Here is a 27,363-nt window from a genome sequence, read left to right on the forward strand (position 1 = left end):
TTCAACCACCAAAGTTTAACAATTCTGGATAAAAAATATGGCTGTCAAAACAAATCTTAGTACAGTACGGTCCATTTTGTGAGACTGAAGCTCAGTGTGTTTAGTGTTTTTCTTTGATTTGTTAAGTGATGTCACTGATGGTAAAGTGCAATAAACAGCATCAATGCAAGCAATACAATAAAGTGCCAGTAGGTGACAGTATTGCTCTGTAAACTCCATCCTGTTACCTCCTGGTATTAAACGGTTGAACTTTCACACTTAAAATATTGAACATGTATGCTTTTTAATGGCAACAATTTAAAGTGCTTGACATTATTTTGTAAGTTGGAGTCAACCAGCTGTGTTTGACTAAAGAAGTGTCTGTGTACTTAGCCTATTAGCAGGAAGATGTATACAGGTGGAAACCCAACATTTGAATATTGCACAAAAAGGTTATACTCCAGCAATTACGTTTACGAGTTGAAACTAATATGGCATGACTCATAACATGCAACTCCAGATAATTCCAGCCTTTTGATTATTATGGCTTACAGCTTATGAAAATCTCAAGAAATGTTGGGTTTTTCAAAAACTATAGGCATCCATTCATCTTCTAACGCTTGGCCCTTTTGGGGTGGTGGGTGGTGCTGGAGCCTATCTCAGCTGCATTTGGGCGGAAGGCGGGGTACACCCTGGACAAGTCGCCACCTCATCGCAGTGCCAACACAGACAACATTCACACACTAGGGCCAATTTAGTGTTGCCAATCAACCTATCCTAAGGCATGATCATCAAAATTATAACAGGCTTGCTTTATCTCACGTAATAAGATTATCACATTTGAAGTTGAATTGCTGACAAGAATGAATATTAGCACTATATTCACATTTTATGAGTTTCATCTGTATGAGCTTTTATAGCAGCGTTAGTAAGTAGGACGGTTAGATTAGTACTAAAATCTGGCCAGCAAAGTGCATCATTCACTGAATCATTACATGCCATGCTTTAAAAAACATGCGACTAAAAAGTTGCTAATTTCATATCAAAAGGCACTTTTACAGAAGCGAGCGCTGTGTCGGTTGACGGTTAAGAAAACTCGTTAGTGAAGTTCTGGTGGAAGGCGCTGATCTTTTGCAGCACCACCTTCAACTTCTCTGTGGGCGGTAAGATCGTCATCCTGGACAGAGAAGGACATGATCAAAATTACGCCTGATCTCTTGTATTCATGGACACACCTCTGATAAGAGATTAACCCTCCGTGTGTGTACATCCACCACTTAACTGAGAAGAGCTTTGTTTTGAAAAAAAGAAGAAGCAGGCTTTGCTACATATCTTTAAAATGCTTATAGTATTAGTATTCATTATCAATAGTGCTATTTCTATTGGTATTTGTATTGCTGTAGTGTAATAATACTCATTGTCATTTCTGTATTATTTATTTCACTGACTGCTTCTTTGCTATCACTTTTACCATCATATTTGTACATATCCTATTTGCTGATATTGCTCTATTGTTGTTGTTGTGTTTGCTGTTGTTGTTTTTGTCTCTCTGTCTTATCTCCCTCTTGTCCCCACAATTTCCCCCTCTGTCTTCCTTTTTTTCCCTCTTTCTATCCCCTCCTGCTCCGGCCCGGCTGCACCAAATGATAATATAAATACATTTAATAAAGTCAAATACAAATAAGGCAACAAGAGAAGTATTCTACACTTCTCTTTTGTAAAGTAAATCTGTACAGCTGATATGGGCATCTACATCAACTATATGATTTGCCTGAGAAGCTGGACAGGACTAAAAAATACATAAATAAAATGCTTATAGTAGATCTTGCATGTGTAGGGCCCAACAATCCGTGTGAGACCCCTTTTGTGTAAAGAAGCACAAAATATTTGTATCAAATAATTTTTTTAACATTTTAAACTTATTCCGAGCCCCTTCCTGTTCTGTCGCTGATAAAATTTCCCCATACATTCTCACTGGTGTACAACATTAATGCTGGCCATATGAGGTACTAGTCAAACTGGGTTTGAATCCGTGAACAGAGTTGTGAGGTTTGAAATTTTTGTTTCAGTTACATTGTAAAAATGTACTAATTTTAGTACAAAACTTGCATCAAAAATAAATTCAGGTTTAAGTTTGTATAAAAATCGTATCCCTGCAAATAAAATTAGGCTTAGAGACCCAATTTAACCAGTAGTTGCAATGCCAGTAGCATTCAGTCAGCTAAAGATGTGGAAACACTCTTTTTTTAATCTTTTCCCAGTAAATAGGCTAACCGAGCATGATGTTGCTGTTGAAATGTGACTACTGTTAGCACTTTAGCTCAAAGTATAACTATGCTTATGTTACTCATGTCCTCTACTTCTCCTAAATGTTACATCTGCAGTATTATGTTGGACAAGTGAGGAGTAACAATGTATATGTAATCTCAGGGCATTCAATCGATCGCAACTGGACTGTTTACTTTGTCTTAGAAGACGTTTCGCCTCTCACTTTGCTTCATCAGTTCATGCTCATAAAGTTAGATTAGTCAGATCTAGTCTAGCGGCTGGTGCCAAAACCCCAAATATGTATACTCCAAAAACCAGGAGGGTGTGCCTGGGCAAGGATGGTTTTGCTCTATTGTAGTGAGAAAAACAACTGTTTTGATGCAAACCAGCAATCCTACTGTCAAAGCCAACAACAGTCGTTGAAGTGTAATTTCTCCTCGTTATCATTGAGGTATTGTATCAGAACGATCGCTGTGGATCGACTACTACCAGTCCAAAATAGTCAGAACCACCCCACGTTAGCATTCCATTCAGTTGTAAACAAATGGTAGTCTGGTCACTTTCTGTAACCAGAATGTTTCTAACTCCTGTTATTTGTTGGAGGCTAAATTGTAGAAGCTTTTAGGATGGTTGAAATGATAGTTTTGTATGTGGGAGACAGGTGGTGTCGCAGACCATCTCCTCTATTCAGGGATGGTTTTTCAACCTTGACATAGATGGCTTCCCTCACTCCTCTTTGGTACCATCTGTCCTCTCTGTCCGGAATCGGTACATGTTTGTTCTCAAAGGAGTGCTGTTTCACCCTGAGGTGACAGCTGAGTCTTGGCCTGTGTTGGCTTAGTGGTTGTTTCCCCCAATATATGAATCAGCGCATTCATCATTACACTGGATAGCATACACCAGATTGTTTTTGTGGGTGTGGGGTGTAGGATGCACTAGTATCTGTCTCAGGGTTTTGCATGGTTTGACTTGTACTGGGATGTTTAGTTGGTTAAAAATATATTTTGAGTTTCTCAGATAGACCTGATACATATGGAATGACAATATTTTTGCATCTGTCATCACAGTCCAAAAAAGGCAACTTATTGTCTTTCACAAGTTCACATGTGAAGGTGTCAAAGACAGTAAGTTGCCCTTTTTGGACTGTGATGTCCACATTGGCGAAAACAGGGGCCTACATGTCGAGATTTACCGAAAACCCACACCTACCGATCAATACCTACTTTTTGACTCACACCACCCACTGGAACACAGACTGGGCGTTATCAGAACCTTACAACACAGATCTGATAATATCCCTGCCAGCCCAAAGGCCAAAGAGAAAGAACATAGGCATTTGAGGGAAGCCCTCAAAACCTGTGGTCACCCCAGCTGGTCGTTTCCAGAAATAACAAGAACCGAGTGGATGAGGGGGAAAAAGGCGACAGATGCAAAAATATTGTCATTCCATATGTATCAGGTCTATCTTAGAAACTCAGAAGAATTTTTAACCAACACAACATCCCAGTACACTGCAAACCAGGCAACACCCTGAGACAGAGACGAATACATCCTAAAGACCGGATACCCCACATCCACAAAAACAATCTGGTGTATGCTATCCAGTGTAATGATGAATGCATTGATTATTATATTGGGGAAACAAAACGACCACTAAGTCAACGCATGGCACAGCATAGACGGGCAAACTCTTCAGGCCAAGACTCAGCTGTCTACCTGCACCTCAGGGAGAAACAGCACTCCTTTGAGAACACATATGTACAGATTCTGGACAGGGAGGACGGATGGTAAGAAAGCGGAGTGAGGGAAGCCATCTATGTCAAAGTTGAAAAACCATCCCTGAACAGAGGAGATGGTCTGCAACACAACCTATCTCCCACATACAACACTGTCCTTTCAACCATTCCTAAAATACTCTGCAATTTAGCCTTCAATAAATAACAGGAGTTAGATTCTGTGACCAGAATGCCATTTGTGCCATTTGTTTACAACTGAATGGAATGCTAACGTAAGGGATTCCAACTATTTTGGACTGGTAGTAATCGATACACATCAAACGTTCTCCTACACAATACCTCAATGCTAACGAGGGGAAATTACACTTCAATGACTGTTGTTGGCTTTGACAGTAGGATTACTCATTTGTATCAAAACCGTTGTTTTCCTCACTGCAATAGGGCAAAACCATCCTTGCCCAGGCACAACCTCCTGTTTTTTGGACTATAAATATTTTAGGTTTTACCACCAGCCGCTAGACTAGATCTGACCTACTCAGTGGCCTAGTAGTTAGAGTGTCCGCCCTGAGATCGCTAGGTTGTGAGTTCAAACCTCAGCCGAGTCATTCCAAAGACTATAAAAATGGGACCCATTACCTCCCTGCTTGGCACTCAGCATCAAGGGTTGGAATTGTGGGTTAAATCACCAAAAATGATTCCCGGGCGCGGCACTGCTGCTGCCCACTGCTCCCCTCACCTCCCAGGGGGTGAACAAGGGGATGGGTCAAATGCAGAGGACACATTTCACCACACCTAGTGTGTGTGACAATCATTGGTACTTTAACTTTAACTTAACCAATTTAAGTCTATGAGCATGAACTGATGAAGCCTACTTGGATGAGAGGGGAAACATCTTCTTAGACAAACCAAGAAGTCCATTTGCGATCGATTGAATGCCCTAAGATTACAATGACCTGGATGAATGAGAACATTCTTAGAAATGTATATGTAAAATGTAGATAAAGTGCGCAATCGCATGGGTGGACAAATAACAGGAGTTAGAAATGCAGCTCATCAGCACTAAAAAGGTACAGACACACAAAACTGAGTGTTCCCATTAATAAAAAGCACTTTTAAACTGTGTAACTTTTGGCCAACACACTTGTAAAACACAATTGTGTGACCGACAAGACGGTTCTCAATACGATAATATGGCACTTTTAATGCCAACCAATCAACATAAAAAGTGATTGTACCAACCTGAAGTGATACGTTCCCTCTCTTTGCCCAAAGCCGCTGCCTGGCACAAGGCAGATGCCCTCTTCTTCCAACAGCCTCATGCAGTAATACATGTCAGGAACCTGGCCTTCCTCCTGTCATCCACATACCAATTCATCTCAAAGAGACAGAAATGAAGATGGAGTATAGCGGACACAGACCTTGGCCTTGTCGATGGCCTTCTGCGGTAGAGTGATGCGGGGGAAGGTGTACATGGCACCCTGCACGGGGTTGCAGGTGATGCCAGGTACCGTGTTGAAGATCTGCTCAGTCAGCCTTGCCTTATCTGCCAAAGTGTCCAACACTGCCGTCCGTTCCTGAGGAGGGAGGATAATTAATTTCATGAATAAATATACTGAACAAAAATATAAACGCAACTTTTGTTTTTGCTCCCATTTTTCATGAGTTGAACTCAGAGATCTAAAATTTCTACTGTATACAAAAAATACCTATTCCTCTCAAATATTGTTCAAAAATCTGTCTTAATCTTGTTAGTGGGGACTTCTTCTTTGCCAAGATAATCCATCCCACCTCACAGGTGTGGCATATCAAGATGCTGATCAAACGGCATGATTATTGCACAGGTGTGTCTTAGGCTGCCCACAATAAAAGGCCACTCTGAAATGTGCAGTTTTGCTTTATTTGGGGTGTAGAGGGGTCAGAAAAGCAGTCAGTATCTGGTGTGACCACCGTTTGCCTCACGCAGTGCAACACATCTCCTTCACACAGAGTTGATCAGGTTGTTAATGTTGTGTCGTTCGAACGAACGAATCTTTTGAGTGAACGTACTGAACCGAATCACTTCATGAACTGATTAGTTCCTTTCTCCGTTCAGTTGAGCTCCGCCGCGACCATGCCGGTATGAGTGGAACTGGCGCATTCTGTGACGTCGGCGAACGACGCAGCCAGCTACTCATCATGGGGGCGGGGGGAGGGACTGAGCGAACGATTCTTTCACCGCGGATTAACGACATGAATCACTCAGTGAACGACAACGCTCTCGCTCTCTGCTCTGCTTGCCCCAATGCCGCGGGTGATTCTCCTCCCGTTGCGGGGATATGTTTCATGCCATTGGCATCCGCTCTCCATTCATTCTCCAAGCTAACGGCTAATGTTGACTCAAGCCACATGAAAACAAACACACACATTATCTCAACACATAAAGTTATGAGAGTAGAGGAGACAGAAAGAAAGTCAGTGCAGGGCAAGGCTGAGCAGCAGCGACGCGAGGGGGAGGGGCGGGGGGTAAAGTGTAGGGCAGGCTGTTTGAGAAGATTTAAAATAAAAATAATAACTAATGTATGTACATATACATGGGCTATTATTTATCTTGATTTTTATATTATTTAAGCTATTTATTTTCTTTTTTATTGCATATTTAAGTTGATATTTCCATTTTTATATTTTTAAATGTAAGCTACAGAAATTTTTGTTTTAATGTTGGCTTTTCTGGCACTTGGTTTAATATTTGTTTTGTGTTATTTAAGGTAGCCTATTTATTTTCTTTTTGTTTGCACATTTAAGTTAATATTTTCTTTGTTATATTTTTAAACGTAGGCTACAGAACATTTAGTTTTTATGTTGGCATTTCTGGCTCTTAATTTATTTGTTTTATTTTGAAGGTATTTATTTTCTTTTTGTTTGCATATTTAAGTTTACATTTTCTTTGCTACAGAACATTTAGTTTTTATGTTGGCATTTGTTAAGCGTTTCATAATTTAATATTTGTTTTTGCACTAAACAAACGAGGCCTATTTATTTAACTGTTGATTGCAAGCATTTTAGTAGGCTATTACTATTTTTTTTATTTCCCACTTTTATTTATTTCTTATTTTCATTTCAGTGCAATAAAACATATTTAACAACCAAGACATTTAGTCACATTTTGTTTATTGGACAGGCCGGAAACGCACAGTGTTTTTAAAAGTAACGGAATCTCTACAGCTGCAATGTCTGTTAATTTGCGAACGTCAAGGGGAGTCTGTCAGGGCAGAGAGCGATTCACGTCTGTCGCCCTCTGGCCCACAGAACTGTAGCTGCTACTGCACAAGTGATTCGGTGATTCGCCGACCTGCGCACAGAACTGGTACTGCACAGGTGATTCGGTGATTCGCCGACCTGCGCACAGAACTGCTGCTGCAGAAGTGATTCACGTTCACGTACTGAACTGTGCTGACTGTGTCACTCACTGCCTGGTGTACTGCATGCACAGAGCTGTGTAGGGACTCGCGTTCACCCTTTTTGCTGCTTCTCCCGCGAATGTCTGCACTGTACTGTACTACGCACGTCCCCCCCCCCTCCTTTTGGGGGGGGGGGGGGGGGTGATTCGGTGAACGAATTTTTTTGAAAGAATAAATTTAAGGAACTGATTCTAGTAATTCAGTAGTCAAAAGAACTGCCGATCCCATCACTAGCACTGTACTGTACTACGCACGCCCCCTCCCTCCCTTTTTTTTTTGGGGGGGGGGGGGGGGTGATTCGGTGAACGAATTTTTTGAAAGAATACATTTAAGGAACTGATTCTAGTGATTCAGTACAGTCAAAAGAACTGCCGATCCCATCACTAGCACTGTACTGTACTACGCACGCCCCCTCCCTCCTTTTTTGGGGGGGGGGGCATGACTACAGGTTGTTGATTGTGGCCTGTGCCAAGTTGCTGGATATTGGCAGGAACTGGAACACACTGTGGTATACACCAATCCACACCATCCCAAACATGCTCAATGGGTGACATGTCCGTTGAGTAGTGATGGGTCCGGCAACACCGATGCATCGGCGCATGCGTCGAGCTCATAGAGCAAAACCCTGTGTCGGTGCTCGTACCGCTTTTAGATAGTCACGTGACCGATCATGAGCTGTTTTGGTCACGTGACCGATACGCGAACTGTGTCGCACTGACGCCTCCTCTGTGCCCTGTGAGCGGGTCTTTTTTACAGCCGGAGAAATAATAACTAAGAAGAGAAATCGTCTAAAATTTAATACGTTGGAAAAACTGTTTTTTTTTTAAATAAAAATGTGTAAAAAAAAAAAAATTAAATTCCCAGTCCACAAGCATCCTCATTCACAACACGTTCTCTTAGATTTCTATGTTATGATACATGTTCACATTATTTATTGACTGTATCTAAAAGATAAAAATATATTTTTATTTAAATGAAGATATGAAATAATCCTGAATGAAATACAATGACTTGGTTTATATTATTGTATATACTAGGTCATAACATCAGTGTCAGTTGAGTCGGTTTGTCGGTTGCCTGTAGGGATTTTTAATGTCCAGCAGATGTCAGTATTTAGTGACACAGTATCAATACAGTTTTGCAATGTGTCGAAACGCTTCATGACGCCTCATCAACCCATCACTACCGTTGAGTATGCAGGCCATGCAAGAACTGGGATGTTTTCAACTTCCAGGAATTGTGTACAGATCTTTGCAACATGGGACCATGCATTGTCTTGCTGCAACATGAGGTGATGGTCTTGGGTGAATGGCACAACAATGTCTCAGAATCTTGTCACGGTATCTCTGTGCATTCAAAATGCCATTAATAAAATGCACTTGCGTTTGTTGACAATATCCGACGCCTGCCCATACCATAACCCCACCCCCACCATGGGCCACTTGGTCCACAACGTTGACATCAGCAAACCGCTCTGCCACACACGCTGTCTGCCATCTGCCCTGAACAGTGAAAACCCAGATTCATCCATGAAGAGAACACCTCTCCAACATGCTAGACACCATCGAATGTGAGCATTTGCCCACGGACGTCGGTTACGATGATGAACTGTAGTCAGGTCGAGACCTCGATGAGGACGACGGGCATGCAGATGAGCTTCCCCAGTTTGTGCAGAAATTCTTTGGTTATGCAAACCAAGCAGCTGTCTGGGTGACTGGTCTCAGACGGTCATTGAGGTGCACCTGCTGGATGTGGAGGTCCTGGATGGATGTGGTTACACATGGTCTGCGGTTGTAAAAGCCGGTTGGATGTACTGCCAAATTCTCTGAAACGCCTTTGGAGACGATTTATGGTAGAGAAATGGACATTCAATTCAAGGGCAACTGCTCTGGTGACATTCCTGCAGTCAGCATTACAACTGCACGCTCACTCAAAACTTGCGACAACTGTGGCATTGTGACGTGTGATAAAACTGCACATTTCAGAGCGGACTTTTATTGTGGGTAGCCTAAGACCCTGTCTATATTTAGCCGGATAACTCCTTAAACAAATAACTATTTAGCCTAAACCCCGTGTCAGCCATTGTTAAAGGTTCCCCTCCTTGGGAATTTTTTTACACGGGTAAGTGCGCCGTCTATTCCTTGACTCTCTGGCTCTTAGCTCGGTATAGACTCAATGATCATTTATAAACTGAGTTCGGAGAGGAAGTGACGTCAGAAACAACGCGCCACGGCCAGCTTCATAACAACCGGTTTCCACTCAGAGGTAAACACTAGAAAAATGGAGGCGAATCATCCAGACATGCCTGTGTTTCTCCTTCTTCTACATGTACAGGCCCTTGTAGAAATCACACGAGTACCTTAAAACGCGCGATTGCAGCTATTTCGGACACACCACATCTCAGACGGCAACATAGCAAAGTTGGTTTTGGATTAGGCCTGGAAGAACGGCAGCCTGGTGGGATATGTTTGTCAACGAGTGTGTTGTGCCATAGGAATGGCAACAGAACTTTCGAATGTCCAGGTCAGCTGTGATTTTACTTAGCGAAAAACTTTGTCCGTTTGTCAAAAGGGACACAACAAGAATGCAGGCTCCCGTGGATGTGATAAAAAAAGGTAGCGTGTACTTTGTATTGTGGTTAAATTAAGCCAGCATAACCTTGTTACAAAAATATACCTTTAGTTATTTCCTCCTTTTGGTGGGGAAAATATTTGGTCTGTGAGCTGGCCTCCAACGGCGAGGGTAGCACTCCAGAAATCGTGACAAAAAGTCCCCATACTTCAATGGCGAGAACTCCCATTCAATGTTTTTTTGCCGCCATGGAGGTTTTGTAATCGTTTGTTACTTTCAGTAACAACTCCACCTCGTTGTCGGTCCAGACAAAGAAATCCCTCTTCTGGGTTACACTCACAGCCATTTTCGGTATCTTCGCACAACAAGTCGCAGATAAATCGAAATTAACATCTTGCTTCCATCTCTTCAATGTTTATATGCCGGGTAAGGATACACTTCCAGGTCAGAGGTGACTATGACGTATTATATGCGCATCTGCCATTTTCCGCGCATGCCTACTAGGTCGTGTTGCGCCCGCAAATGGAGGGGTGTGGGGTTCTTAAACCAAAGCTTAAACGATGGCATAAGGGATAAGGTTAGGTGGGTTATACCCTGTATAACCTTAGCCGTAGAGGTAACCTAAGGCACATCTGTGCAATAATCATGATCAGCATCTTGATATGCCACACCTGTGAGGTGGGTTGGATTACCTTGGCAAAGAAGAAATCCTCCCTAACATCGATTTAGATAGATTTGTGAACAATATTTGAAAGGAATAGGTCTTTTGTGTATGTAGTAAAAGTTTTAAAACTTGGGAGACAAACATTTTAGCAGTTCATTCCTAAAGACACTACAGTGCTCAAATGCAGTGCTTGCAAAGCTTACAAAAGCACATTTTCCACATATAATTTACTAATATCCATTAGTACAGTTAAATTTAGCCATCTAGCTTCTTTGGCTTTTTGTTTCTCCAAACATGTTTTCAGAAGATTCTAAGAACAATTTTGTGACAAACTCAAATGCATAATAACTGAGGCACCCCTTTGAGTCCTCTCCTTTTAAGCATTTCCAATTAGTTTTCCTATTGTGAATTATGTAACTAAGGTTTACTTCAGATGCAGTCTGTAGTAATTTTTTCGACTTCTTTAGTTATACTAGTTTTGTCTATCATTCACAAACCCTATGTAAAATAAGAAGACATAAGTTTGTCTTTTTTTATGCATTTTAATATGTAATATATGGCAAGTACGAGATGCTAACAATGCAGTAATGGGAGTCACCCATTGCGGTCATAAAGCCCTCAAAACATAAAAAAACCTCGGCAACAATACTCATTTACATGTCGTGACCTGAATATTAACCAAGTATTACAGTGACGTGCGGTCACTAGAGGCAGGTGAGGCGGGGCCTCACCTGCCATCATGGAAAGAAAAAAATGTAAAAAGAAAAAAAAATTATTAAATTGTTATATGTATCCAGTGATTATACTATAAAGTTATTTTCCATTTAACTTCACCAGTTTTAGATTATTTTTATTCAAAATCGCTGAATTTTCACATTTGCCGTTCAAATACTGAGAAGAGACGGTGCGGTGAACAGCAGCCAGTCGAGGCGCGTCACTCAGTGCCTCAACATGGACGGACTAGGCTAACTGCTGGTCTGCTGTGCAGTGAGACTGTATTGCTATATGAACTATATTATACATTTCCATAGTTTAGTTAGCTGAGGGATATAATGTACAGTGTATTTTGTCAACAACTGTATGTGTGTAAAGTATTTCTTGTGCTGAGCGATCATAAAACTGCTGCGAAGACGCACTGGCTGAGGCACGCGTAACCACGCCTCCTGGTGCTTAAGACACGTTCGCCGCAGACTGCACCCACCGACGGGAACGCCACACCAACCAAAGCCCACACCCAAACCCTCCACGTGCAAGACCGAATCCACCCAAAAAAAGTCACTTAACAAGAAACCAAAAAGTGCAAAAACAACATTGCTCGCGCCGGAGGAGCCGTGAACGACTGCAAGGACACTACATTAGGTACACCTGCAGACTGCAGCACGGATTTCATATTTCATTCATTCACAACTCCTCCACACCGAACACCACTGTACCCGCACTTATAAGTAAAGGTAAGACCATAATAAAGTTTTTTTTATTAAATGTGCTTTTTTGTGTGCTACAGTTTGTATGTGTAAAGTTAAAGTTAAGTTAAAGCAGGGGCGTCACTAGCTTTTAAGGACAGGGGGGGCTTTGCCCCCAGGAGATGCACAGGATGCGAGCGAATGTTACGCACGAGCACAAAACTTCACAAATGGCTAACAAAGACTTAGAAATTATTCATTGTTATTATTATTATTTTAAAAAAATGCACGGGACGAAATGAAATGCTCCCCGGGATGATGGCTTTTAACCATATATTTTCTTTTTCTTTTTATGTATTTATTCATTTTACATTTTATATTAAATGTCTTGGTTTTTCCTCCCTCTGAAAATCCTATTAAATGTTTAACAAGCCATCCTATAATAATAAAACAGCTATTAATGTAACAATACAATAAAACAAATATATTTAATGATGTTTTTTTCATTATTTTAACAATAGGCTTATGTATATTACTTTATATAGATTCTACAAGAAACACAAAACTTAAAAAATAAATGATTTACAATTGCACACACAAGGTTTTGTGCAGCTTCACTCATTGTAAAGGAAGATAATGTGCTTCGTACACCTGCAGGACCGCAAGCAAGGTCGCAGAGAAAATGCGGGCTGGAATTTGAGTGATGTGGGCATTTTCTATATGAACAAGTGGAATGGATTGGATACCGATGCACGAAAGGGGCTCTCTACCTTATGCTACAAAGTGGGGGGAAACTGAGTGAATAATAACAGGTTATATGATTATTTATTTAAACTCATATTTGGGCCACTTTATAATGAATATGTCGGCATTTATTTGTAAAAAAAAACAAAAAAACACCAAATTATTTAGGGGGGCTTAAGAATATTTTAGACCGCAAGCAAGGTCGCAGAGAAAATGCGGGCTGGAATTTGAGTGATGTGGGCATTTTCTATATGAACAAGTGGAATGGATTGGATACCGATGCACGAAAGGGGCTCTCTACCTTATGCTACAAAGTGGGGGGAAACTGAGTGAATAATAACAGGTTATATGATTATTTATTTAAACTCATATTTGGGCCACTTTATAATGAATATGTCGGCATTTATTTGTAAAAAAAAACAAAAAAACACCAAATTATTTAGGGGGGGTTAAGAATATTTTAGGGGGGCTTGAGCCCCCCTAAAATAGGCCTAACAACGCCAATGAGTTAAAGTACCAATGATTGTCACACACACTAGGTGTGGTGAAATATGTCCTCTGCATTTGACCCATCCCCTTGATCACCCCCTGGGATGTGAGGGGAGCAGTGGGCAGCAGCGGCGCCGCGCCCGGGAATAATTGTTGGTGATTTAACCCCCAATTCCAACCCTTGATGCTGAGTGCCAAGCAGGGAAGAATGCTGGTATGAGCTTTTAAACATAACCCGTTAACTGCTGCCAATCAAATGGTGAATAAGATACTCTTTAGGGTTTGTAAATCTGACTGTGATGAAGTCAGTGCCTCACCAGTCATGAACCTCACCGCACGTCACTGAAGTATTAGCGACATTGTTATTATCAGCTCGCACGCAATTTAATTACTTTTAGCCGCGCCGTGATCACAAAGTGCTATGCAACTATTGAGATATTGAGCTAGTGAGCTGCTGCATCACCTCACAGTTCATAAAAGTTAATTCAAGATAATAAATCATGCCTCTCCCTGGATAGTAGAAGGCTGTGTCTATGAATTGAGAAATTGGTCAACTTTGACACTCAATTTGGATCTGGAGATTGCGAGAAAGACACAAAAAGACGCTTGTATGCGTAAGGATTATGATTCATTCTGGAAGATATGAACATCCCATCAGTCAGCATCCCCATGAGCGCAGACATTGTACAGTAAGTGATTGTTTTAATATGTTCGTTCTTTGTATTTCCTGTTTAACATTTAGCTATAAAGCCACTTGCTGGATCTGCTTATCCCACAGCTTCTAAAACTTGTAGCTCATCCTCTGTATATTCAGGTTCTGGATCATCCTTTGTCCCAAAGTGGTCATTGTTGGCTCCACTGAAGTCTGCCATAATAATAATTAGTCGTATCAGTTGTTGTTGTTGAAGGAAATGGCAAACGTGTTGCATCTGGGAAATTAACGCACCGCTGTATGCTTAAAATTAGCAAAATAAGGAAATATTAAATGTTATTATGAATTTGCCTGTAACGACATTACATTTATACCTACAGTGTGTATATAAAAATTTGGAGGTTTTTGAATGTGTTTTTAGAGCGCTTTATAGGCAGAAGAGAGCGAATCCCATTACGTACCTACATTTTTAGCTGACTCTTGATAGTGTTTATTTACACGTTAGAATGCATAAAAAAAGAAAAAGGTGTGTTTGTCCCACATAGGGATTGTGAATGATAGGCAAAATTCCCAAAATAGGTGCAGTTTGCGCTACTGCAACGCTGACAAAATAAATAGACCAAAATCAAATACTACTGTAGAGTACACTGATTATATGAAATCTACAAAATAAGACTAATAGTGACAACATTATTGGCCACTTCACTATTAGCCCTTAGCCTTCCAGAAATGCTGCCCTCAAAACAATTAAGTTAAAAACCCTGCTTTAAAAGGCACACCAAATAAAGTAGACATTTACATGATTATTGACTTGTACACTAACTATGAACAGTATTGAGGATTCGACTCGAAGCTGGAAAATGCCTCGGACACATCTTTGGACTAATGGACACACAAATTACTATTGATTTGATGCACTCAGACATGGATAACGGCTTCCTTTCAGAAGCCAGGTTAAAAGCTGGAAGAGCGGATAGTGCTGGTGCTGGTATTTGTGTAAGCGAATGTAATGTTTGCATGCTGGCAGGGGGTACGCATCTTACTGAACATTGTACCTTCATAAAGGTGGTGTAGGAAGGCTCGTCAGGCTGCGGGGGATTCACCACCAAGTCGAGTAGAGCCTGTCCGGGGACGGGTGGGCACAAGCGCACTGAAACCAGTTTGATGAGTTGGGCCTTCACTTCCGGATCGATGTTAATTATTTCCATATATCCCCCACGGAAGCCGCACCTGAAAAGCACAGAGACAACAATGGTGAATGGAAGCAACACAACTAAAAAGCAAGTGCTGTAACATGAGCTTTGATGGAATGTAAAGAAAAAGCTAAAGTGTGTACTCACTCCCCCATGTAGCATTTGGAGGTGGAATGGAAGGAGGCCATCTCGACTGTACTCGAGTACTCTGGTCCCATCTCAAAAAGTACCTTCTTAAAGGAGTGAAACTGACAGCCTTTTGCGTACACATTGTCTTGGTAGACCTGGGGGGACAAACATTGAAAACACACACACTCTACTCATCATTCAACAATGACTCAATGGCTTACTTCATCGGCCATAAGGAAGAGATGCTCCTCTTTCGCAAAACGGATCACGTCTTCAATACACTGCCTGCTCTGGACCTGACCTACAACACAGAATAACCAATGCGTTGAAATACACTAGATCAAAAATGACCCACAAATAACACAATAAATATTTTTTAAATGCTCTATTTAGGACCTAGACCCTAACAGAGGATGGGCGTTATTTGGACGCAGCCAAAAAGAAAAGGATATTTCCATAATTTGAAAGCTAATAATATGTAGCATTATATACATTTTCTTTTAACTTTACTGATTTGGTGTGCACGAGAAACTGGAAAGCTCTCTTCGACCACACACGATTTTATCAAGGCAAGGCAAGTTAATTTTTAGAGCACAATTCATATGCAAGGCAAGTCTAAGTTGAAAAAGATGAAACTAAATAAATTAATGAGAAAAATAAAATCATCATAAAAATAATCAGAATTCATTCAATCAACATTAAAGAGTGTAGATAAAATACTCTCAGTTGTCATATGCAGTTAAATAAAAATAGTTTTCCACCTGGATTTAACATTTGCCAACATCGGGGCCTGTCTCACATCTTCTGGAAGACTGTTTCAGATATTAGGAACATAAAACTGAAATCAAAAAGTATATATTAAAGGTGCATGATTAATATCAAGCCGATATGAGGAATTGTGACGTGAATTGAAAAATAACTGACAACCGATAAAAACAACTCTCCAATGAGTCGAGATTACCCGTACTGTGCTGTAAGTGCAGAATGAGCAAATAAAACACTCCTTTTTTTAAACATGCCGTGCTGTAAACAGCCTGCTGCAAACTTCCGTCTGAGCTCAAACAAACATGACGTCGATCGTGCGGTACTTCTTCACTGTTTCAGTTATCGCCAAACCTGTTGACCTTCCCGTTTTTGCCGGGAAATCAAGTTTTTTTTCTTTCCGGTCCATACTTCTTCTAACTTTAATCGAAGGTCTTTGAACTCACCACAGTTATGTGCAATGAGTTGCAAAGGTGAAACTCGTACATGGGGTGTAGGTAATCTTAGACATTCTTAATTTGATTCAAACAACTTTATTTTGAACTTTTACAGCTATATTAATTTTATATTAACACTTATGATGTCTTTTTTTTTTTTTTTTTTTTTTTTTTTTTTTACATAAATTACACATTTAAATGGCAGAATAAAACGGCAAAAAAAACAACTATCGCCCTACTGTGCTTGGGGCTCTGGTACAACATCCCCTTTTAGCCCAACACTTCGAGGCTGCTGGCAACTGCTGCCATTTTGTGGAGTTAATAAAAATGAGATGGTAGACTACAGCCACACTAGCTAATGCCAATGTTTTATTAGAGAGCCTGCTGGTTATCTTCTTTTGTAGGCCACCGCACCTGCAGCGAGGTGTTAATTTGTGCATACACGTAAGAAATTAACCATACCAGTGGGGTTTCCTGGGTTGATGATGCAGAGCACCCGAGGAGTGCAGTGCTCCCTGGCTGCGACCAGGGCCCTGCGAAGCTCCGCCACATCCAGGCTCCAACACTTGTCCTCGTCCAGGTAGTAGCTGACCTGCACAGCACCCAGGTCCGCGATGGCGGCCGAGTACAGAGGGTACTGGGGAATGGAGATCATGACTCCCGTGCGGGTTCGGCCTTCCCCGCACACCATCAACTTCAGCATGGTCTGGGATCAACAGGTGAAGAGACAACAATGATAAATTATATTTTTAACTGAAAACTTAATTTTTAAAAAAAAAATTTACATCCTTTGTGTAGTAGTAATTTAGTAGCCAGATGGGATTACAGTACAGGATAATTCTTCTTGAGTGTGGTGCAAAGTACAGTAGAGTGTTTCATTAACGGAACTTGAATTGAAAACAGGGCCAAATGTGAACCGCGGCAACATCAGCGCCCATACAATATTATTATGAGCATTTTGAAAGCCACACGACTTCATACCACAATGGCATCGCTGGCACCGGTGGAGAGGAAGATATTGTCCGGGTTGGATGGAATTCCGCCATCTCTTTTCTCGATGTAGCGTGCCACATCGTGACGGATGCACTCGATACCTTGGCTGGCACTGTAGGCCCCTTGAAAGAAAAATCGTGTTTATTCAGTGAGCACAATGTCCCGTGTCTTCATAAATTATTAATGAGAGGGCAAATGGTTACAAAGGGTCTGTGTGTGTTGAAGCAAATGATTGGCTGAGTGAGGGGGGAGTTGTCTGACCTAAACTGTGGCCTCCACAGGCCTCCAGAATGCGCCGTGCCCTTTGCTTGGCATCCTCTGGAAATACATTGTCCTTTAGGAGCTCAGGGTAAGCACACAGGGCCAGAACCTCAAAGAAAACATTAAACGCTCTGTTTTAAGCCCTGCAGTTTTAAAAATATGTGCCTACTATATGTTATGCATAGTTGTCCAACCTGTCTGAAAAATGTAATTGGTGTCTGGCCCATTGCATGGGCGTCCCCTATGTTGGCCTTGATGACTTCAGTGAAAGGTTTCTTGACACCCTGCATCAAAAACACATAGGGTTGAATTAAGATAAGAAATGCCTTAACTGCAACAAAGACAGGGTAAAAATATCCTCCCTGTGCCAAACTGTTGGTGTCTTGCTGAGAAACCTTGGGAATGAAGACGTATGACATGCTTGTAGGAACAGAGCCTCAGAATAATTTGTTACTTTGCTGACATGACAACACACAAATAATTACACACTTACTCAGTAAACACTAAAAGTACATAGTGGAGGGAAAAAACTGGATCTGCATTATTTTCCTTAAATGCAGAGACACAACAGAAACCTTAAGATGTAAAAATACATTGATTATTACTAGGGACATTTTCCACTTCTGATACACGATACATCAGCACAATTCATACATATTTTTATTGTGTGGTGTGGAATGTTAAAAAAGGCTTGATCAAGTGAAATTACTCAAACCGAGAACAATGATCAGTATTAAAAAGACTAAATCAATGTATTATTAACTGTCTGCAATGGACTTATGCTGTCTTTAAGTTGAAGTGGAGTGCTAATTGTTTTCTGTCAACATGTAGTGGCCACAATAATTATTCATTTCAGCTCATGTCGCATTAAAAATGAGTGATGCGGACACGTTTGTTATAGGATACTTTTTAATACAATTCCGTCTAGGAGACTTTGTATATGCAAGTAACATTCAACTATAATTATTTGATACTTGTTTATATTGAACAATTTAGTGCTTTGGACTCCAATATAGTTCAATTAAGGACACTTTTTACGTATTGTGTGCTTAGCTGTTGTGTAGCTGCTAGCTCCTAGTAACCAAGTTTACCTCTTGTAAATGTCTTCAGTTAAATACAAGAAAAGAACAGATTTGTGTGCTTACTGGAGGACATTTAGATGTTAACTGGCTGTCCAGCTTTGCACCAGTAAACACGCTGCAGGAATGCTTATATCGGACCTTTTAAGATGCACGCTGACGAATACTCATATTGGAATGATACGCAATATGTGATCGGGACACCACTAAATTATAGTTCAGTTCCCCAATTTATTTGCAACGCAACACATTTTCTACACAATTCAAAGAAAAAAGGCATCTCCAATACAATATCTCAATATGCAAAAAAAAATAGTAAAAATGAAAGAAAACAAAACAAAACAGAGAAACATGGAGTGTGTCCAAAATGGAGCAGGAGAAAGCAAAAGCTTATATTGTACTGCCCAATCCCTCAGGTAATCTGACTCTTAATCATTAACACAATATAATCACCTGCTATTTAACAATGTTAAGTATATTTACAGTATAACTATATTTAAATTAATTTACATATATAGTCACAAGACTAAACCCACTTATGTCATCTAATATAGTTTGGATAAATAAATTACAAACTCAAATTAGTTTATATTTACTCCTCTTTTCCGAAATATCTTTTTTGTATTACTTTTTAAATTGAATGATGTTATTGCTTTGTTTGATTACATTTAATTATATAAATAAAATAAAATATGTGTAATTATCATTATATTAAATATATATGTTGGGTTAAAAACTATATTAAAATAATTGTCATAAAACTAGATAAATATGTTTTTTATGTTTGGGTTTGTCCTCAATTTAATTCAACTAAATGATATATTTTTCCAAAAAAAGCGGTAGAAAATAGATGGATGGATGAAACTTTTGCTCTGGATCGGAACCCTTTCTCTTTAAACGCCACTGTAAGTTTCAGCTTTACAGATGCCATGTTGTGTGCTGTAGGAATTATGTCTATCACAACACATCAGATGATGCGGTTATTCAAAAGGATGGGTGGTCTCTTTGTTAAAACGGAGGCCACTGTTAAATCAAATTAATGTGATTCCTGACATTGCCCGCAATCTTCCAAAATGGCTTTTGGAGGATGGAGCTCCAAATCGTGAAGGTCATTGCAGCGGAGGCACTTAGCGCTAATGGCTAATGTTGCGACAGCTGCACTTTGTCAGTGAAACAAGCAAAACACAGAAACTGGCCCACTGCGCCAAAGCAACCAGACACAGTTCATCTAAATCACGTGCATGTATCTTCTTTCAATGGCGCCATTAGGGATTCTTAAGACCTCGGCGGCAGCGTCTGTTTGGCACAGTTTCAAGCACAGCTGCAGTTTTGGTTTTAAAAACAAAGCCTTGTGGTGAACCAAATCAAATAATCCTTTATGGTTTCATTTTCCTCCCCATCCAAACAATTTCCAGCCACTTAGCATTGATCTTGAGCCCACTGTTATTCATTTATTGTCCTTGCCGACCTGATTAGCGCAGGCAAGCTCTGCTTTGGTTCCTGCTTGTCTGCTTATGGTTTGCAACGTGTTGCAGCTGTCGTCGTTTATCAGATGACACAATGTGACAATAGACTGGGCAGCTTACTTCTGACACGTATACGGTTATTATAGTGAACATAAACACTTGTCAAGATCACGGCAATGTATGTTTGTCTTGCGGACAACGATGGCAGACGGTTTATTTTTTTAGAAGTACAAGAAGCCATTAAGGTCTTGCTTCTTTGTGTCAAGCTTTTACAGTGCTGTGTTTTGAGTTCTATTGATTGTTAAGCAGGCACACAATGTGTTGACATTGTTTCCCATACATTAGATTTGGTGCCATATGTTCCCCCTTGCTGATGAACACATTATAACAGGGCTGCCTGTAAAAGTAACCTGTCGTTAAAACTCTTTACAGCAGGTGCATCGGAATTCCACTTTTTGACACACCTCATATGCACATGGTCGGCCAGAAGAATAAGAAGACGTAGCAAGACTTAGAGTAATCAGACCCCTCTAAATCAGGGTCTCAAACCTGGGGGCCGCTGGCGATAGAGTCTGGGTGAGGCTGGTCCACACTTGTAAATCACGTTTTAACCACGTGACTATATTAATGAACAGCTTCTATCAACAGCTATACAATCCCTGGCAAATTATTTTTTCTCTCATTCTTGCTCCAACTTTCTCTGATTGCTGTTGTCAGATCAGCTTTGCAGGTTGTAGTCTTGTCATGTACCATTTTATTCACTTTCCACCACAGACTTTCAACTGGATTGACAGCTGGACTATTTGCAGGCCATGAAGTTGACCGTATGTATCATTCTGCAAGGAAAGTTTTTACAGTTTTTGCTCTATGGCGGTGCTTCCTAAATTATTTTCTGTTACGCCCCCCTAAGAAGTAGAAAATATAGAAGTATAAATAGTATAATTTGTCAATAAAATTGTTATAACCATACTTGTGCATAACATTGTAAGTTTATTAATATTAAAGTAAACAACACACCGGTCTTTCCTCGTCTTCCACCGTGGTTCAAGTGAAGCCAAGTACTACATACTCTACATATTCTGGCATCGCACCGCGTCCCTTTTCCAAGGGAAACCGCCCCATTATTTGAGAAGGACTGCTCTATGGCAAGATCCATTATCTTGCAAAATGATGTCATCATCTCCAAACATACTTTAGATTGGTGGAAAAAAAAAGTGTATAAAATGTTTCTTAATGATATTGATGAAAACATTTATTGAAAATGTAATGAGAGCCATCTTCCCAGTGTCCTTACCTGGCATTAATGACTGTGGAAATTTGCATGCTCTCTTTAGGCAGTAGTCTTCATAAATCTAATTGAAACCAATAAAAGTTCCAGCATCATCACCTTGCCCAATGCAGATTCGCGATTCATCACTGAATATCATCCAGTCAGTCATAGTGGACAATTGCTGTTCCTTAGCCCAGTGTTTTTCAACCTTTTTTGAGCCAAGGCGCATTTTTTTCATTGAAAAAATCCGGAGGCACACCACCAGCAGAAATCATTAAAAAACGAAACTCAGTTGACAGTAAGAAGTCGTTGTCGCAATTTTTGGATATGACTTTAAAGCATAACCAAGCATGCATCACTATAGCTCTTGTCTCAAAGTAGGTGTACTGTCCCCACCTGTCACATCACACCCTGACTTATTTGGACTTTTTTGCTGTTTTCCTGTGTGTAGTGTTTTAGTTCTTGTCTTGCGCTCCTATTTTGGTGGCTTTTCCTCTTTTTTTGGTATTTTCCTGTAGCAGTTTCATGTCTTCCTTTGAGCGATATTCCCCGCACCTGCTTTGTTTTAGCAATCAAGAATATTTCAGTTGTTTTTATCCTTCTTTGTGTGGACATTGTTGATTGTCATGTCATGTTTGGATGTACTTTGTGGACGCCGTCTCTGCTCCACAGTAAGTTTTTGCTGTTGTCCAGCATTCTGTTTTTGCTTACTTTGTAGCCAGTTCAGTTTTAGATTTGTTCTGCATAGCCTTCCCTAAGCTTCAATGCCTTTTCTTAGGGGCACTCACCTTTTGTTTATTTTTGGTTTAGGCATTAGACACCTTTTTACCTGCACACTGCCTCCCGCTGTCGCCTGTATATTGCGATCACGACAAACCATTGTCGTTTCACACGACGTGTTCCCAACATCTACAAAGCAATTACCTACCGACTTCCACCTACTGATTTGGTATGGTATAACATGGTTAACGCTGCCGAGCTCTAGACAGCACCGACACGCAACAACAACACATCATTTGCAGACTATAATTACTGCTTTGCAAAAAATATTTTTAACCCAAATAGGTGAAATTAGATAATCTCCCATGGCACATTGGGCTGTATCTCACGGCACACTGGTGTGCCGCGGCACAGTGGTTGAAAAACACTACCATAGCCCATTGTTACCTTAGTTTTAACAGTGTTGACGGCTTTCGTTTAGCTTTTCTGTATTTAAATCCCATTTTCTATAGGTGCTTTCTTACAGTTTGATTACGGACTGCGGCTCCACTTTCCGCCCATTTGTAGTTCATTTGTTTTGCTGTGCATTTTATACCACCGGGTAATTCTAAGGAAGACGGTGTAGAGCTGAGGTAACAATGTACTTCTCAGCTGCGTCTCAGCAGGAAGTGATGCTGGCCTCGGCTGACCTCAAATCACATGTGGCTTGTTTTCTCAGTACAAGAAGAAAACTCCAGAAGTGGGACTGTTGCTGTTCATCAAAATGACTCATATGCTTCTTCTTCTACGTTTTCTATGGGAATTAAGCATTGTTTGAATGATTGAGTCAGGCTGAATACTACAGCTCTTGATGAACAGTTTCTCCTAAAAGGAGTTTGCAATTAAACTGAATGGACGCATCGCATTTCCTCTTTAGTTCTTCAGCCGTGCAACAAAGAGGCTGCTGTTCACAGTAAAAAAAAGAAAAGAAAAGAAAAAAAGAAAAAAGTACAGGAGCCACCAGGCACTGATTGCACAACGTAGACCTGTGAAGCAGAAAACAACACCGCTTCATTTACATTTGACTATCAAGCACTTTCCACACCGCTCCTCTTAAAAATGTCCACAGATAACGGGGCGTCCAAGTGTGTGTATTAGTGCAGCGCAGACACATTTATGGGTCACCATCACACTCAAATCTGCTGCGCTGCCAGTAAAGGTGTTCCAGTCAGGAAGCACTCCTCTCAGTGGATGAGTGTAAACCTTCATGACCTCTCAAAAACAAAATATATAGATAAATGATTAAAAAGTTACATTATTAATACAAAAAAATAAAACAAAAATGTAAAAAAACATTTTTAAAAGAAATTGCCATGATATGCTGAACTATGTTAAATAGTGCTATTTCAGTACTCCGTGCAGAGAAAAGTATGGGCCTCATTGCCAGTAGGGTTGTGTCCACTGCGGGGAGGAGAGCGAGACAAAAGAGTACAGCGAGTGCTCCCCACACTCCTTATGTAATAACTATCCAAGGTACACACACCCGGCAGTCAAATCAGGATAAAGTACTAAGGGGCCATCGCTGCTGTGTGCAGTGAAGAAGAGGACGAAAGAATGCATTACAGTCTCGCTGTGACGCCTACTTTGCAAAGTACAGCGGATCAATATAACCACAGCACAAAGTAATGTGAGATGTTTGCACTGCAGGAAAAACAACTTCACTTCGGACTTAGAAAAACTGAAGCTTGAAATTATTGTACTTTGATGAAAATTATTATTTCCTTTAAATACATTTTTAAAATGTTACCTTTACGTACAAAAGCTTCACAGTTGTGAAGAAGGAGCTAATGGCAGAACAGCGATCCACCTGGTTACAAAGAGGCATGGACACAACATCAAAAAGATGTTTGTTAACAGCCATTTAAATGATCTTACATTATAAAAAAAATTTAAAATAATAATTGTACATATAGTGAAATTGTTGTCCAAAATAATCGTACGAGTGCTGTTACAGCCACTCGGGATGTATTTGCATTGATAAGATGATGTAGCGAGCAAGCTAATTTAACATTGTTAACGTTAACATTTGCATTATTCCTATAATAGCATTCACCATAAGAATAGGAAATAACTATTTTTAAACCACAGCTTATGTGTGGCAAGAATCAATTATGATTAGAAAAAATGAAAGTTATGTGGTTTAATGCAGTGTTTTTCAACCTTTTTTGAGCCAAGGCGCATTTTTTTCATTGAAAAAATCCGGAGGCACACCACCAGCAGAAATCATTACAAAATGAAACTCAGTAGACAATAAAAAGTCGTTGTTGCAGTTGTTGGAAATGAATTTAAACCATAACCAACCATGCATCACTATAGCTATTGTCTCAAAGTAGGTGTACTGTCACGACCTGTCACATCACGCCGTGACTTATTTTGAGTTTGTTGGCGTTTGCCTTTGCGTAATGTTTTAGATCTTGTCTTGCGCTCCTATTTTGGTGGCTTTTCCTGTTTTGTTGGTATTTTCCTGTAGCAGTTTAATGTCTTCGTTTGAGTGCTATTCCCCACACCTGCTTTGTTTTAGCAATCAAGACTATTTCAGTTGTTGCTATCCGTCTTTGTGTGGACATTGTTGATTGTCATGTCACGTACGGATGCACTTTGTGGATGCCGTCTGCTGCTCCACACGCTGTAAGTCTTTGCTGTCGTCCAGCATTCTGTTTTTCTTCACTTTGTAGCCAGTTCAGTTGTAGTTTCGTTCTGCGTAGCCATCCCTAAGCTTAAATGCCTTTTCTTAGGGGCACTCACCTTTTGTTTATTTTTGGTTTAAGCATTAGATACCTTTTTACCTGCACGCTGCCTCCCGCTGTCGTCTTCATAATGTGATCATGAAAAACCATGTTCCCGACATCTACAAAGCAATAAGCTACCTGCTGCCACCTACTTATATGGAAGAGAATAACACGGTTATTCTGCCAAGCTCTAGACCAGTGTTTTTCAACGAGTGTGCCGTGAGATATTGTCTGGTGTGCCGTGGTAAATGATGCAACTTCACCTAATTGGTCAAAAAAATTTTTTTTGCAAATCAATAATTAGAATCTGCAAATGTGCCGTTGTTGAGTGTCTGTGCTGTATAGAGCTCGGCAGGGTAACCATGTAATACTCCATATCAGTAGGTGACAGCAGGTAGTTAATTGCTTTGTAGAAGTCGGAACGCGTCGAGGATGGTTTGTCGTGATCCCAATATGCAGAGCACAGCGGGAGACGGCGTGCAGGTAAAAAGGTATGTAACGCTTAAACCAAAAATGAACAAAACGAAAAGGAAAAGGCAATGAAGCATAGAGATGGCTATGCAAAACGAAAGTACAACTGAACTGGCTACAAAGTAAACAAAAACAGAATGCTGGACGACAGCAAAGACTTACAGCGTGTGGAGCAGAAATGGCGTCCACAAAGTACATCCGTACAGGACATGACAATCAACAATGTCCCCACAAAGAAGGAAAGCGTGACTGAAATAGTCTTGTTTGCCAATATAAAGCAGGTCAGGCAATTGCACTCAAAGGAAGGCATGAAGCTGCTACGGGAAAACCCAAACAAAACAGGAAAAGACACCAAAATAACAGCGCAAGACAGGAACTAAAGCACTACACACGGGAAAACAACAACAAACTCAAAATAAGGCACGACAACCTGGTGGAGTTTCATTTTTTAACGTTTTCTGCTGGTGGTGTGCCTTCATATTTTCTTGATTAAAAAAAGTGACTTGGCACAAAAAAGGTTGAAAAACACTGCTCTCGACGGCACTGACACTCAACAACGGCACATTATTTGCGGATTATAATTACTGGTTTGCAAAAAATATTTTCAACCCATATAGGTGAAATGACATCATCTCCCACGGCCCATCAGACTGTATCTCACGGCGCACTAGTGTGCCGCGGCACAGTGGTTTGAAAAACACTGGTTTAATCACACAATGTATCGAAATGGCGAGCGTTCACGTGACTGTTAATTACCGCTTTGATCTCCTTCTCCAGCTGCATCGCGCGCTGAACGATGGGCCCCCGGACCGCATATTCCACCTTCTTCACATTCGGGTTCATGGTGTCCAAAGTCAGCACCTTCCCCCGGCTAGACAGCACGTCCAATGCCTTCTGAGACATCTTGTCGGCGTTGTTGTAGTCACCTTAAAAAAACAACAACAAAAAACAATAAAGGAGAAACTGTCAAACTCAGCGGAAACGCGTGTCGATAAACGAGTTTTTTGTTGGTTTGTTTTTTACCGGTCGTGGGGGAAATGGACGTGACAGAGAGAGAAGAGATGTGGAGTCTTTTCACGGTAAGTCGCAGACACAAATGACAGTTGAGCCTGTTGCGTTTTCATTTTGACACACACACGCACACGCACACGCACACGCACACGCACACGCACACACACACGCACACTCTCACTCTCACTCTCACACACGTTCACGGACTTCAGTGAGGCGCCTTCACTGACTGTCGGAAACTAGCCCTTCAGCCTGATTACATACATGTAACATCAAAGTTCTATAACAGTGATTCTTAACCTTGTTGGAGGTACCGAACCCCACCCGTTTCCTATGCACATTCACCGAACCCTTCTTTAGAGATAAAAAAATATATAATTTTTTTTTCAAATTCAAGACAAAGTTATATGTTTTTTTTACTAGTGCACAAAATGAACCGTGCATGAACATCACCTTGTTCAAAGAACAAAACCAACACAGTGCATGAACTCACAACAAATTACACACTTGCAAAGCAGATGGAAAATTGAGGGAACATTGTTTGGGGGTATCCATAATACTTAGACTTCTTTTTTATTGTCATTGAAATTTTAACTTTACAGTACAGATACGCCGATAGGGAGAAGTTTTTATTTACACGATTGATTGATTGAATGAAACTTTTATTAGTAGATTGCACAGTACAGTACATATTCTGTACTATTGACCACTAAATGGTAACACCCGAATAAGTTTTTCAACTTGTTTAATTAAGTCGGGGTCCACATTAATCAATTCATGACTCTGGTGTGTCTTGACCGCTGCGGCGGAGGCTCTGCCGAACCCCTGAGGCCGACTCACCGAACCCCTAGGGTTCGACC

The 27,363-nt window shown here is 40.6% G+C and overlaps 1 protein-coding gene across 1 annotated transcript; it reads right to left on the reverse strand.

Moving 5' to 3' along the window:
• Positions 1-266: 266 nt before the first annotated feature.
• On the reverse strand, positions 267-26,660 carry LOC133609665 (alanine aminotransferase 2-like). The gene is made up of 12 exons (XM_061965475.2): positions 26,516-26,660; positions 26,249-26,418; positions 17,913-18,002; positions 17,719-17,827; positions 17,446-17,579; positions 16,927-17,170; positions 15,487-15,566; positions 15,284-15,420; positions 14,999-15,173; positions 5,402-5,557; positions 5,223-5,335; positions 267-1,156 (listed from the first exon to the last, which is right to left on the reverse strand). The coding sequence occupies exons 2-12, from the start codon at positions 26,393-26,395 to the stop codon at positions 1,066-1,068; spliced, it is 1,476 nt and encodes a 491-aa protein (XP_061821459.1). The 5' UTR covers positions 26,396-26,418; positions 26,516-26,660; the 3' UTR covers positions 267-1,065.
• Positions 26,661-27,363: the final 703 nt, after the last annotated feature.

This window comes from Nerophis lumbriciformis, linkage group LG07 (assembly GCF_033978685.3).
Source record: "Nerophis lumbriciformis linkage group LG07, RoL_Nlum_v2.1, whole genome shotgun sequence".
Taxonomy (NCBI): domain Eukaryota; kingdom Metazoa; phylum Chordata; class Actinopteri; order Syngnathiformes; family Syngnathidae; genus Nerophis; species Nerophis lumbriciformis.

Coding starts and splice junctions, on each gene's coding strand:
- LOC133609665 (XM_061965475.2), bottom strand. CDS start 26,395: ATGTCTCAGAAGGCATTGGACGTGCTGTCTAGCCGGGGGAAGGTGCTG. Junction 17,828..17,912: donor CAATTACATTTTTCAGACAG/GTTGGACAACTA, acceptor GTTTTCTTTGAG/GTTCTGGCCCTGTGTGCTTA. Junction 5,558..14,998: donor CCTACACCACCTTTATGAAG/GTACAATGTTCA, acceptor CTCCCTCCTCAG/GAACGGACGGCAGTGTTGGA.